This window comes from Peromyscus eremicus, chromosome 4 (genome assembly GCF_949786415.1).
Source record: "Peromyscus eremicus chromosome 4, PerEre_H2_v1, whole genome shotgun sequence".
NCBI lineage: Eukaryota > Metazoa > Chordata > Mammalia > Rodentia > Cricetidae > Peromyscus > Peromyscus eremicus.
In genome coordinates, this window is record NC_081419.1 from 10,223,307 (window position 1) to 10,237,321 (window position 14,015).

The window sequence follows — 14,015 nt, forward strand, 5'->3', positions numbered from 1 at the left end:
GGGGAACAGCGCTTTGAACCAGAGCTTTATAAACACTGGGGCTCTAACCTGCCCAGGAGGTAGATAAGTATGTGCCCTTTGGTGTGTCCTCAAACTCAACCTCTCACAAGAGGTTAAGGAACACACCCAAGGTTGGAATTGACACTCAGACCTCCAACTTCCTGGCTTTGGAGCTGGGAGCCCAGCCTCCACCTCCCTTGTCTATCAGGAAAAACATCTGGGTTCTAACGCACGGACCATGGGCTGCTGAGGGGAAATGGTGGAAGTTAGGTTCTTTAAGGAACTTCAAGCAACACTGCCTAGGACCCAGCCAGCAGCCCCTCCCGTGCCTGAGTCACAGGCTCAAACCTTTACTCTGTCCTGGACGTTTCCCTGGAATGACTGTTAGGGAGAGCTATCTGCTTGGAATGCTAGCCCAGAGAGAGCTGGGTTTCATACTGTTTGCCAAACACCTCTGGGAAGCTGCTTCAGGTAGAAAAGCCTCCATGCTGGAGTGTGGCTCTCCTGCTACACAGGCAAGTCCTCCTTAGAGCAAGCAAGTAAGACAGTTAGAAGCACAAGAAAGGACAGGGGAAGTCATCTCTAAAGGCTAAAAGGTTACGTAAAGTGTAATAAAACACAACTGTTTCCTTTAAAATTTTAATGGACAGGAAATGTATAGAATAACTGCCAAGTCACATAAATTAATTTTTTTGTTAACGTCCGTGATACAGGAAAGAACACGCGAGCGGCATGGGCATTTTCATCAGCTGTCATCTGGGCACGTGCGGGCTGTGGACCCATCTTAAGTGGTCCAGAAGAAAAACCGGCTGCCGTGTTTGGCAGGCTTCAGCTCCCCTTCTATCACAGGGTTGGGCTCCGGCCTCTCTCTTGAGTGATACGGGTTCTCTGGTAAAGGGCGCTCTGTTTTCACTTTGGTGACCTGGAAGGGCAAAGAAGGAGGCAGGGTTTAAAGGGACTGCAGCAGTAGTGACCCTGAGCCCTCTGGGGGTCCCTCTGCTCCTGCTGCCCCAACTACTCCTCAGCGTCAAACCTCAGGCACATGTGTCGAGCCTCACTGAATCTCGCACAGACTTCTGAAAGCCCACTTTTTGTCATGCTGCATGGTAATAGTTGAAGATACATGCTACCCACTGGCTAGCGAGCAAGCCAGAACTATCAAGCAAGACTTCTACCCAATGACAACGGAGAAGGGTGGACCCTGCACAAATCACTCACACTGAAGACTGGGCCCATTTCTGAGGAGAATCAGGAGTCAGCCAGGGAGATTAAGAAGGAAGCCAGTGCAAGTGAGAGAGCAGAGATGACAGAGACGACATCTACAGAACTCACACAGCAGCAGAGGCCGTACACTAAACACGCTCTGATGTTATTAGTGCTGACGCTGAGCATGTTACCCCTGCTCACCATTACCAGCAGCTCCCACCGGGTGAGTTCCCAGAGCTTCACTAAGACTACCTTGCTGGGACACAAACAGGCCTATCTGTTCTGTGCTCGGAGGTTCCGTGCACAGCTAAGGCACAGGGCTGCGTGATACAGTGTGCAAACGCGTGCAAAGGTGCTTGGATTTGAGCTGACGTCAACAGGTGCCACTGTTACAGGGATGCAACCAATCACCATCTGCAGGCCGGGGGTCAGGGAAGCCAGTCCTGGTGACAGGACCAGAACTACGAGTGGAGCCCACAGCCAAATGAAACGGTAGGTTCTAAACTGCAGCCAAGAGGGAGATGGAGAGCAGCCACAACTACCATTCCCAATGGCCGCCAAATCTCAACTGAAGCAACCAGAAATTGATTTTTAATTTTTGAATTTTGCTGTGGATCTGGGGACTAGACTTAGGGTCTTGCACATGCTAGGTAAATGCTGTACCACTTGGCAATACCTCTTGCCCAGAAATGACCCCTTTGAAAGTTAAGGAAGCAGGCCCTTACAAGCGGGCCATAGCTACTAAGCATTTTTTGGCTTTTTTTTTTTTTTTTTTTTTTTTTTTTTTTTGGTTTTTCGAGACAGAGTTTGTCTGTATAGTTTTGCACCTTTCCTGGAACTCACTCTGTAGACCAGGCTGGCCTCAAACTCACAGAGATCTGCCTGGCTCTGCCTCCCGAGTGCTAGGATTAAAGGCGTGCGCCACCACCGCCTCATTTTTTGGCTTTTACTCTAGTGGTACCAACTCTAAGCCACCTGCATGCACGAGAGGCCAGGTCCATCTGCCTAGACATACCATTCAGAAACATGTCTGTGCCCAGAGCTCCCAGGTACACAGTTAATTCCACCACCCTGTGTGTACACATTACCTCCAGCTCACAGGACGGCAACTGGGTCACCTAAGATGACATCAGAGCTGGTGCTGGAACCCAAGGCCTTGATGCAGGTCCCTGTCCCCTGCTCTAACTGCAGGTCACTAAGGGTTCTTTGCTGCTTGACAAGTAGTTCCAAATGCTCACTCCAGATATGAGTGATATCATATCTTTGTGTTTGAAAAATGTCTGTTGAACATGAAGTACCCAGTGACTCCTTGAAAGAACAGCTAACTGATCAAGGGAAGAAGAGCGAAGTGCATCCTGAGGAGAAGGAGCAGGAAGGTCTGGGGCAGCTACGGGATGATGAACCTGCCATGTGTAAAATGGGGTTCCGGGAGGAACTAGGATGTACAGAAGCGCCCCTACCTTGCTTTCTTTATACTCAGGTTATGATCATGAGTTGGAGATAATTCTGCCTAGAAAAGGATGTGACATCAGAGGAAGAGGCAAGTGGGCCAGACAGTGACAAAGAGAATGGAGCTGCAGCCTGGGTTCCCTCGGCTGGACACAGCCTTTCTAGAGACCGGACAGTGGACTGCAGTACAGCTACAATTGATGACACGTGTCAAGAAATACATTTTTGAGGCAATTAGGGTGACAACTTTATTTGGGGTTAAAAATGTTAACACAAAGACTCAAGAATAAATACACCACTTTGATAGCCTGACTCACTGCTTCCCCTGCGGTGAGGGAGAAACAAGAAAAGATAGTTTTACAGGTTAAGTGTGTAAGTCCTATCATTTTCCAACTCTGAATTGGCCACTATTAAAATAATTTTCTCAGTTTAGCTAAAGAATGTATCTGAAGTAAAGCTAAGTATGCCAGACTGAGAAAAAAAAGCTAGGCTACCCATCTATTTGTGACAACTATTCACAGATGCTGGCCCCAGAGGGAAGGGAACTAAGATGGACAGACGGCCTGTGTGCCTGGTGCTATGCAGGGGTTCACACAGGGTCTCAGGTATAACTCGTTCAGGAGGCCAAGATCCTCAGCCTTATTAGGATCAGGGCGGACAGGGTTGGAAAGTTAGTCTGAGATTCCACAGGAGGTTGTGGACAGAGGATGTAGCCCTACTCTGTCCGTCTGACCGTGCCCGCCCCTTCAAGCTATGCTCCCTGGTTCTGAGCGTGGAGGACCCCAGCTAAAGCAGCAGGAACTGTAGGCATGTGGGTAGGGCTTCTTCAGCTGCACAACACAACAGGGGAGGACATGCAGCTCGGGCGGGGAGGGGGGGTCCCTACAGCTCTTCAGAGTGCCAACGGTGCATCTTTGTTGCCCACACAGATTGCTCCTGCAGTGAAGACAGACAGAGCTTCAGCCCTGAATCCTTCAACTGCACAGGATGAGCTATCTTGCAGAAGCAGCTCAGGAAGAGCTCTCCAGCAAGGCCACAGCAGTGGGGGCTGGGAGGACAGACTTGGGGGATCAACACTTGGCCTGTTCCTGTGCTAAGTACAGTCAGTCATGAGAGCACAGAGAAGAGTGCAGGCGTCAGGCGTCCGGGGACGCTTCACCCAGAGTCATCACCAAAACCACCAGCACAGGAGGAAGGGAGGACTGAGCTCCTCAACTATGAGCAGGGCTTCTAAATTCTTGGTGTCACAAAATAATCTGACACAAGCTGATCCTATCACCCCAACGGCACCTCACTAGCATGCTGCCTAAGCCACTCTACTCCCTGTTAGCTAACCAGCCCAAAGAGGATGACACTTGTTTGGACACACTTGCTTCTGGATGCCAAGTCCTTTGTCTGTCTGGTCAATGGGGAGCACTCACATCCTCTCCAACCTTAGAAGGCCCCTTCTGCTTCTGTCACAGCCAGTCCCTCTACTGACCTCCACCTCCAGGTCAGAGTGAGCCCAGAGGAACCTTACCTTGGACAGCTCCCCAAGGTCAGGCCGCACCCAGCCCAGGTTGTCCAGCACACACTTGTCAAATTTTGCCTGCTGTTTGCGGCAGTGACGAAACATCTGCAGGTTGGAGTAATCGAGGCAAGTCCAGTACTCTGTGAAAGGCTCTGCACAGTGACGCTTTACCTTCCTGGAAAGGAGACTGGAGGTTAGGGGTAGCTCCTGAACAACACAACAGAGCACCCACAGGCAAGTGAACAGCCTTACGTTCTGGAAGTGTAGCAGTCAATAATGCCACACCACATGTCACCTTCAAGGCCTTCAAGTAAAAAGGGACAACAAATGCTGAGACTGTAGGGAAGGAGCCCTTCCCACTGCTGGAATGTAAACTAGTGCGACCACTGTGAAGTCAGTGTGGAAGGTCACCAAAAAACGGAAACCAGAACACCATGTGACCATCTACACCATTCCTAGGCTGCACCCAAAGGACTCGCTATAACCTACCCCAGACGCTGGACTGTTTGTATCTACTGCTGCTCCATTCACAACAGCAAGGGAATGAGCCGGTCTAGATGTCCATCAACCGAACACTGGACAGTGAAAACGTTGTGTATGTGGCATACATACACAACGGGATTTGTACTCAGCTTTTATTTATTTACTTCTGGTTTTTCGGGAGAATCTCACTGTGTAGCCCTGGCTGTCCTGGAATTCTCTCTGTAGACCAGGCTGGCTTCTAACTCAGAGATTCGTCTGCCTCTGCTTCCAGTGTGCTGGGATTAAAGGTCTCTGCTACCATGCCTGGTTTACTCAGCTTCTAAGAAATATGAAATTTGCAGGAAAACAGAACTAGGAAATGTCATACTAAGTGAGGTGTCACAGTCTCAGGCACGAACCACTGGTCCTCTCTTGGATCTCACGTGAGTTCACTTTTAATATATGTGTATGTGTATAGCGTCTCATTAGCACAGCAGGACGGCAGGTCATGATGTATGCATACAAATAAAGGGCTGTGAGAGTGATCACAGTCTAGGACAAGAGGCGTTGGGGGGCTAAAGGTCACAGGTAACCTGAAAGTGTAAAGTGGCTACGGGGTGGGGGTGGGGAGTGGGGAGCACACAGGGAGGCAGACTCATGAAAGGAGGGAAGAGAAACAACAAAAACAAATTTTGCTTGAAAAATGTCATAATGAAACCTAACTTTCTATATGCTTTGTAATTAAAAAAAAGAAGCCAAAGTTAAGAACTAGTAAGTAAGAAATAAACAGGAAGATTTCTGAGGAGCAAGCCTTCTTTATCCAGCAAAAATAAAAGACCATGGCCTAAGACACCGGCATCTTAGTCAGGAGAACTAACTCCCCTGGAGCCTGGTCCCTCTTTACATCTCAGCTTAGCAAACTCAGAAAGGAAGGAAGCAGTCAGAGCCTGGCATGCTGACAGAAGCCAGAGGTGACAGAGCCTTCAAACACAAACACTAACTGGAAGAGGTACTGGGGCCCACACAGAGCTGTGGCTTCGGCCCACTGGTGCTCTAGCCAGAAACAGAGTGCTGAAGAAGAGCTGGGCGCTGCTAGGAAGCAGGGAAGCAGTAACTGATTTGGAGCATCAGCTGGAGGAACCCAGGGACATGGCTGGTGCTTCGAGCACTGGCCACACAAGAAACAGGACTGGAATGGGGGTTCCAGAGCCCACAGAAGTGCCAAGTTGCCCTGGCAGCCCCACTGTAAATTCTATCCTCTGAAGAAAGGGACGGGAGACCCCAAAGCAAGCTGGCCAGTGAAACTAGCCCATAGTGCTAAGCTCCATGTCTCCAGAGTGAGAGACCCTGCCTCAAAGAATAAGGGTTCCTGCTGTCAGCCTCAAGTTTCTACATGAATGTGGGTACACACACGTTCACACAAACACAGAAACAAACACACAAAGAGAACACATGGCTAGGGAGGCTAGATGTGGAGCACAGGTTTATAATCCCAGCATGTGGTAAGTGGAGACAGGAGGATCAGGAGTTCAAGGGCGGCCTTAGCTACAGAGTCAATCTGAGGTCAGCTTGGGCTACATGAGACCCTATTCTACACACACCCCGCCCAGAGGGGCGGGTGGAGATAAGAAGAAAAGAAAAAAAGGCTGGAGCAAAATTCCCCCTCCCTTTTCATTCAAACCTGTTAGGAATTAAATACAAATTCCAGGGAGAATAAAATAGCACTATTTTATGTAACATGCCCCCCCTCCACAGAGCTGAGGACCAAACCTAGGGCCTTGTGCTTGCTAGGTAAGCACAAAATAGCACAATTTTATGTGAAAGCCATATTTAAGGTAGTGGGGAAAACCCCAGAACACATTTCTGCTGTAGAATAAAGGCTGAAAGTGCTCCCTACCCTATTCTAGAACTCGAGGACTCCCAACGCATGGCCTTCCTTTAATATGTCTCATGAAGACTTTCCGAGAGTCTAAGCATGCAGCAAAAGTCTACTCTCCATGCCTCCCTCTTGCCACTCACTCAGTTCCCTCTTAGGACTCACCAATGTTACTTGGACCCTGTGTATCCCAACCCACAGCCACTCCTGTGTTCTCCACAGTCCGCAGCAGAAGAGGAGTCCTAGCCCAGCACTGCAGTGGGAGATCCTGCAGGCCCCTGCTCACCATGCCTGCAGACCCCTCATCTAATGCTCACCAGTCATCTCCAGCTCCGAGTCCTTCCTCCCTGGGAGGGCCTGAGGACCAAGGGGTTTCTTCATTTCCCACTTAAAAACAGCCCATCTCTGCATCTTGGGAAAAATCCTTTTCCAATATTCTCTTAGAAAACCATTTTTATTCCCCCAAATAAGTAAAGACATATTTAACCTTGCTAGCAATCAAATCAATATAAATTCAAGCATCATAAAGCACCATCTCCTATGTATTAAATATTTAAACACTGTGTATATCATCAATGCAGAGGGCAGAATAAGTTGACCCAACCTAAAATAACAATAAGGCAGGGGCTGGTGAGTTGGTTCATTGGGTAAAACTGCCACAAAGGCTGAAGTCCTGAGTTTAATCCCTGGAACTGACATAAAGGTAGCAGAAGAAAACCAACTCCACAAGGTTGGCCTCTGACCCCTCACACCTGCACCATGGCACGTAGACATGACTCCCTCCCCCCAGACATCAATAAATAAAATTGTTTGTTTGTTCGTTTGTTTAATCAGGGACTGGAGAGATGGCTCAGCAGTTAAGATCGCTTGCTGCTCTTGCCAAGAAATGGTTTGGTTCCCAGCACCCACATGACAGCTCACATCTAGTTCCAGGGAATCTGATACCCTCTTCTGACTCCCCGCCCCAAGACACTAGGCATGCATGAACACGGTGCACAGACATATATCTTCAATCAAAATACACAAACACATTTGAAAAAAAATTTAAAAATCATTAATTTTTAAAAAATATAGCAATAAAAGTTCAGAAGTCAAATATAATTATCAAAACCTTAAAAAAAGAATCACACTGTTGGAAAATGTATACCAAGGAATTACAGGGTTAAATAAAAACTAGATGTAGTGGCAGACGACTTTAATCTCAGAACTTGAGAGGTAGAAGCAGGCCTATCTCTTTGAGTTCAAGGCCAGCTTGGTCTACATAGTAAGTTCTAGGACAGCCAGGCTACCTAGGAAATCCTGTTTCAAAACATAATAAAAATAAAAATAAAAAATAATGAAAAAGAAAAAAGAAAAAGAAAGGTTAAACAGTAGAGACTGATGTTCACTAACAAGAGCTGTCTGGTACATTACAGTCGGCCCTTCTACTAGCAGACTGTGTAGTCACTGAAAACAAGCTTCAAAAGAATGTGTCCAGTGATTTCAGTGAAAACCAGTTTAAAAGTCTACACATTACAATTATAACCACAAAGTATCTTTGCATGTGGACAGAGACAGCACAGGCAAGAGAGAAGAAAGGCAGCTACTGAGTTTCCACGCCTGACTCTTTCTGTAATGTCACTGCAGCAGCATCTGCTCTGACGGCAGTCGGTCCCCATTCTTCTGTAACATCCCTCTGGTTTCCTTTGGGAAACAACTCCTCCCTGTCTCTCAGTGATGCAGCTGGATGAAGGTGAGACTACATCCCACTTTAGGCCTGACCAATCAGAGCACTTACCTCCCAAGGTTCAAAAACAAGCGCATGAAGTCCACAGACAGTAGAGTTGGCTCAGTGTGGGGACTCTGCCTACCCTGGCAATGGCACTACAATGGCACCCTCTCAGGGCTTACTAATGAGGAGGGCAGCTTAGAGTGGCTGGGGGCCATTCAGGCAATAGCCAAGGGAAAGTCTATTTGAAAATAAGGTCAATGGAGAAATGCTGAGCCAAGAGCTGATGCAGAAAAGAGGAAAAAGGGATCGCACAGTTCTGCTGTCATTTAGACCCCTGAGTCCAGCCTGCCTGCACCAGGACTACTTCTGGACTTTGGAGCCAGCTCGCTCTGAGTTGAGTTTCTAGCCCTTTAGTATAACAGAATTCTCAAACACCTCTTCTCGCGCCTGGGTGAGGTAGTGCGCAGTGCAGGTCCAGCCCTTGGAGGCTGCATCAGGAACGAGTGTTCCACGACTGCATGGTGAGTTCTAGCCTGATTGACTCAAACCAGAATTGTTTTTGAGACAGCATCTCATGAAGCCCAAACTGGCTTCCAACTCCCTATGTAGCCATGGCTGCCCTGGTTGGTCCTCTGCCTCTACCGCCTGAATGCCAGGATTACAACCACAGCACCATGCCCAACCAACATTTTTCAGTTAACTGCACACTGGGCCTGTCTAAGTACTGAGCACAGTGTCCACCTCAATGCTTTCCTAACCAGCACAACTGTCTGTTGTCTGTCAACAAGCACTGGGCTCAGATGGTTGCACACACCTTTTCAAAATACCCACTGCAATACTGAAGAGGACAGACACTGTTTCACAACTGAAAACTGAGATTCATGGAGGTTACAGAATTCGCCTTATCAAAACAAATCCAAAACAAACAAAATAACTAAGTTTGGTCTATCTGACTTCAAACCTGCACACTTGCAGCTCTTCTTTCTTAGCCGGAAGTCACTTCCTCAGGTAAGAACATTTCAGAATACCCTGACGTTACAACTCACACAGACACTGCCTTCAGGTGAGTCTTACCTGAAGAAGTCCAGTGCACAGCTGTTGACCAGCTTGCCCTCCTGCAGACAGCGCCTGGGGTCCTTCTCCTCCCAGCGGCACAGCATGAACTCCTTATTGGCCTTATCACACTGAGCCCCATAGTGGTGGGCGGCAGCTTTAAGCACGGCTGAGCTGACCTTCACCTGGAAAAGTGATGTAGAGGGTCACACACCATGCATGTCTCGCTAGGCTGACAGAACCAGCCCAGCTTTCTCTTAAAAACGAAGATGGTGACCTTAACAGAATCTTGCTTAAAATAACCCTGTCAACATTGCTAAGGTTCCTCTCCAGGGATGAAATGAATCCTATAAGGACATCTGAAACTCCCAGAGGGCTGGAAAATCAGAGGAAGCAGGGAAAAGGAAAAGGAGCTCACAGTCTGGCAAATTATTCCTAAGACTAAAGCCCTGGAACCTGCCCACACTGATGCTAAGTCGAGCACTGTGATCATGCAGACTCCCCTGCTTGCCTTCCAACACTCTAGAGAAGCACTGAAGAGCAGCTGCAGGTAGCTCACTAGGATTGGCAGAGTCCAGGGCCCAGCTTCCAGCTCTACAGTGTTAGCCCAGGCCGAAGCCACTTCAGTCACTGGAACCCGACAGAGCATTCTGCTGTCTGGAAGAACTCATCTTCATCCTCACTTTTTAGTCACTTTGGCTACTCTGTTTCTCTTCTAATATTTCTATCTTACTGCCCGACTAAAGTCTGCAGGTGAGTACCAGCTCTGCCACGGGCAACTTCTTAAGCCTAAATTTTCAAGAGCGGGGTGGGGTATTTATCTGCTGCTGGCATCTGGGCGTGGGCAGTTTGATAGTCCGGTTGAGAGCTGGCCTTTCTGATCTAACCTGCTTCTGCTTTACTGTTGCTGTTTTCCCAAGCAGGGAGTTTTCAGATTCCTGGTCAACTGAGATATGTAACAGAGAGCATTAGCAGACTTCCTAAAAGTTGGTGTCAGGAAATCATACTTTAACACACCACTGAATTGGATTTTTTTAAAAATTGAGGAGTTTAATGTGAGAAAAGTCTGCAGTCTTATTTTTATGCACTTTATACATATTAATTTACTAATAAGACAAATATTTGGGAAAGAAGAGAGAGAAAGGCTCACCTACATCCTACAGGAAGGAGATGAAGAACCAGGACTGCCCACCAGCACTGTCCATCACAGCAATCAACAAATAAAGGTAAACTCACATATAAATGAAATTTGCCATGCCAACTCTAACAGATTTATACTCCAAATCTGTAAATTTTTGTATTTAAGTTTGGTATACATTTGCTTATTTTATTACCTATAGCCAGCTGAGAGAATAAAGGTACTCAACCTTTTTGTTTTATTTCTGATTTTGGGAGACACTCAAGTAGCCCAGGCTAGCTTTGAACTATGTAGGCCAGGCTGGCCTCCTACTCTCAATCCTGCTCAGCCTCCTAGAGCTGGGATCGCAAGCATGTACTACCACTCTTGTTTTTCTAAAAGTCACTACATTTTAAAATTGAGTTTCAGTGGTTTAGAATACTTGCTGCTCTTCCAGCAGACTGAGGCTCAATTCTTAGCACCCATATGTGGCTCACCAACAGTCCCAGGGGATCTGATGTCCTCTTTTGGCACTCATGGTAACCAGGCATAAATGTGGTACACATACATTCAGGCAAAACACTCATACATATAAAATAAATAAATATAAAAAATTTAAATAAAAAACTGAGCACCATTTTACTTGCTTGCCAAATGCCTCAAAATATCCTTAAATGACTGATTTGATTACTTAAATCCTCAAGACAGCAGCCCTCCAAAAGCCTGAAGTATTAGTTGCTTTATTTCCTTACACAGGTGGCAGTCTTATCAAAATGAAGGTATATTTATGCTGTCATAAAGAAACAAAGATGAGACACATTCACTGAGCCAATTCCTAAACATCGAATAAACACACATTTGAGATGACATGCCAGCCATCTTCAGAACTGGAGCCCAGACGCTGTAGCCTCTCAACAGGCCTTTGGCATGACATTACCATCAGAGAGAAGGTGGAGCGCTTGAGATGCAACCATGCCCCCTTCACCTGTTTCCTCAGAGCTGATGAAGTCCAACAGTCCCCTCTCAAGTTCATCCAGCATCCTTTGTCTTCAGAACCCCGAATTTCAGCATCCTTCCTCATCATCCCTCACAGACACTCTGCGTTGCAAGCTTCCACAGAGTCACAGCAAAGCCCCCATGCCTTCCAATACTGGCACTGCTTCCACAAACCACTCCCACACCTTCTTAGTACTTAAATTATGGCAGGCCTATTTTCTATTTATGTAAAACACAGAGTGATGCACTTACTACTTCACAGGATCTTGTGAGGATCCAATGAACTCATACCTATAAAAATGCTAAGAATATACCTGACACATAAAATGTACATCAGTACTGGCTGTTGCTTAATTTTTACTCAAAATTATCAACACACCAAGGAATATTTTTGTTGTTGTTTTTGTTTGGTTGGTTTTTGGTTTTTCAAGACAGGGTTTCTCTGTGTAGCCCTGGCTGTCCTGGAACTCACTCTGTAGACCAGGCTGGCCTTGAACCTGGAGATCTGCTTGCCTCTGTCTTCTAAGTGCTGAAATTAAAGGTGTGCACCACCACCCCCTGGCTGGATTTTTTAACCCAAAGCTCCTGGATGTTTTTTTCCATAGTGATGTGACATGACCCCTAAGTCATAGAGTCCAAAATGGATTTTATCTGCTGCCCAAAGCTGTTGCTGCTGCTCTTGGCCTCCCTGAGCCTGTTGTCATACTGCAAACCTGACCCAGGCTCTTCAACATTATTGCCTCTGTTACTAGTCCACTGCTGAGTAGGACTCACTCACACAGAGGATCTTTTCTTTAACTCTGTTAAGCACAGCTTATGTCCTCACAAATTGTTCAGCTAGTCACCTCATCTTGCAAGCAAAACACCCTTGTTTATAAGTGCTAAAAGCTACTGAAAGTAATCAAGCAATTTGGCCTAGAATTCAGATCCAACATCAAATCCTACTTTCTCCTTAACCTGTGCCTGCCTATCTCATAGATTTAATCATATGCGTCTATCTTTTATTACACTTTAGTTATTGCATAATTATATATATCGTGCAAACTTTAAAGAAAAATATATTGGAAAGCTCTTGCATGAAATGTTTGCTGTGCCAATTAAAAATTTAACAAAAAAGTCGGGCGTGGTGGTGCACACCTTTAGTCCCAGTACTCGAGAGACAGAGGCAGGCGGATCTCTGTGAGTTCAAGGCCAGCCTGGTCTACAGAGTGAGTTCCAGGACAGGAACTCAAACTACAGAGAAACCCTGTCTGTCTCAAGAAACCAAAAGAAAAAAAAATCAAACAAAAACATGTCAACTCATGTTTAACCAATTTAATGATGGGATAAGAATAAAAAGCGGGCTCATGGGGACATACCTTGTCACTTCTTAGTAAATGTTACTCACACATGAGTACAGCTAATACTTTCATCTAAAGAAACAACAGCTGCCACCCTCACAGGTTTGTAAGGAACTCCAGAAGTAGCGTGGGGAAAACACTTTTCAGTGCCTGGTATGGAATTCCCAACACAGGCTTTCCAGCCTGCCAGGTCTATTTTTTCTACCAACAAGTCCTGCCAGGACGGTTTTCTGCCTTAACACATCCACCTTTGGCACCATCTCACTGGGTCAAGTCCAAACTGCTCTGGCCCCATCAGTGACTTCTCAGAACCACCACTAACACTAAAGCTGACATCAAATAGCTCTGGCTTTCTCAACGAATATGGTCTACACCTCCTCTTCTCTCCACTCTATCGCACTTTAGCTCAAAGCTTTAGCAGACCAGGCTTAAGAACAGATCTGGGTTCCCGTTCCAACTCTTCCACACACTGTCTATGTGACCTTGGGCAAATCATTTCTACTCTCCAGGCCTACTTCTGGTCTACAGGGAAGATCAGTTATATCTTACCTTACTGTGTGTCCCAAGTAATTAGCAACGTGGCCTGCAGAAGTGGCTTGATCGTGTTTGCAATAATTACAGTAACACATCGCCTTCACTTCACTTTTCACACCACTAGCTGCACTGTGCTGTACTGCCTCTTTACCTATCTCCTTATTAAACTATAAACTACGAAAGCAGAGCATTGTCCCTTACTTTCCACTGTATAATGGATATTTAAATGTGTCCTGTTACCAAACACCCTAGCCCATGCCAGTCTCACTGTGCAACACGCACTGTATGCTGCGGCGGCCCCCAGGCCTGCTCTGCACCGATTTTGACAGACTCGTAGGAAGGTGAGCACCTGGATAGGCAAACTCGCCTCACGGGGAGGTACAGCAGGGGGCTAGGTGATGTTAGAAAGTGTCACCCCGATTCACAAGAGGGAAGGGAGACGGGTCGCGGTTGGGGCCTAGGTGTTTGGAGCACGGCGGGAGGTGATCATGCAGGTTGCAGAGGCCGGGACCGAGCACGGGCCCGCCTGGCAGCTGCAGCCCCGGGCCTCCCGCCTGCCCTGGGGGCGAGCCTCACCTCCTCCACTTTCAGCTCTTCCAGAGTGGGCAGCTCCACTATCCCCGGCATGACGGCGGCAGCCGCGACCCTGACCAGGTGCCCTCGGCCGCGTCGCCCGTCTCCTTCAATTCCCCTTTGGGTCTCCGAGGCTGCCCTGTACCATTTGCGCATGCGTCTCCAGCGGCGCGCAGACGCAATGCTCT

At 47.2% G+C, this 14,015-nt stretch overlaps 1 protein-coding gene across 1 annotated transcript; it reads right to left on the bottom strand.

Annotated features, from left to right (window-relative positions):
- Positions 1–625: 625 nt before the first annotated feature.
- On the bottom strand, positions 626–14,015 carry Ndufa8 (NADH:ubiquinone oxidoreductase subunit A8). The gene is made up of 4 exons (XM_059260170.1): positions 13,831–14,015; positions 9,289–9,452; positions 4,175–4,340; positions 626–922 (listed from the first exon to the last, which is right to left on the bottom strand). The coding sequence occupies exons 1-4, from the start codon at positions 13,981–13,983 to the stop codon at positions 785–787; spliced, it is 621 nt and encodes a 206-aa protein (XP_059116153.1). The 5' UTR covers positions 13,984–14,015; the 3' UTR covers positions 626–784.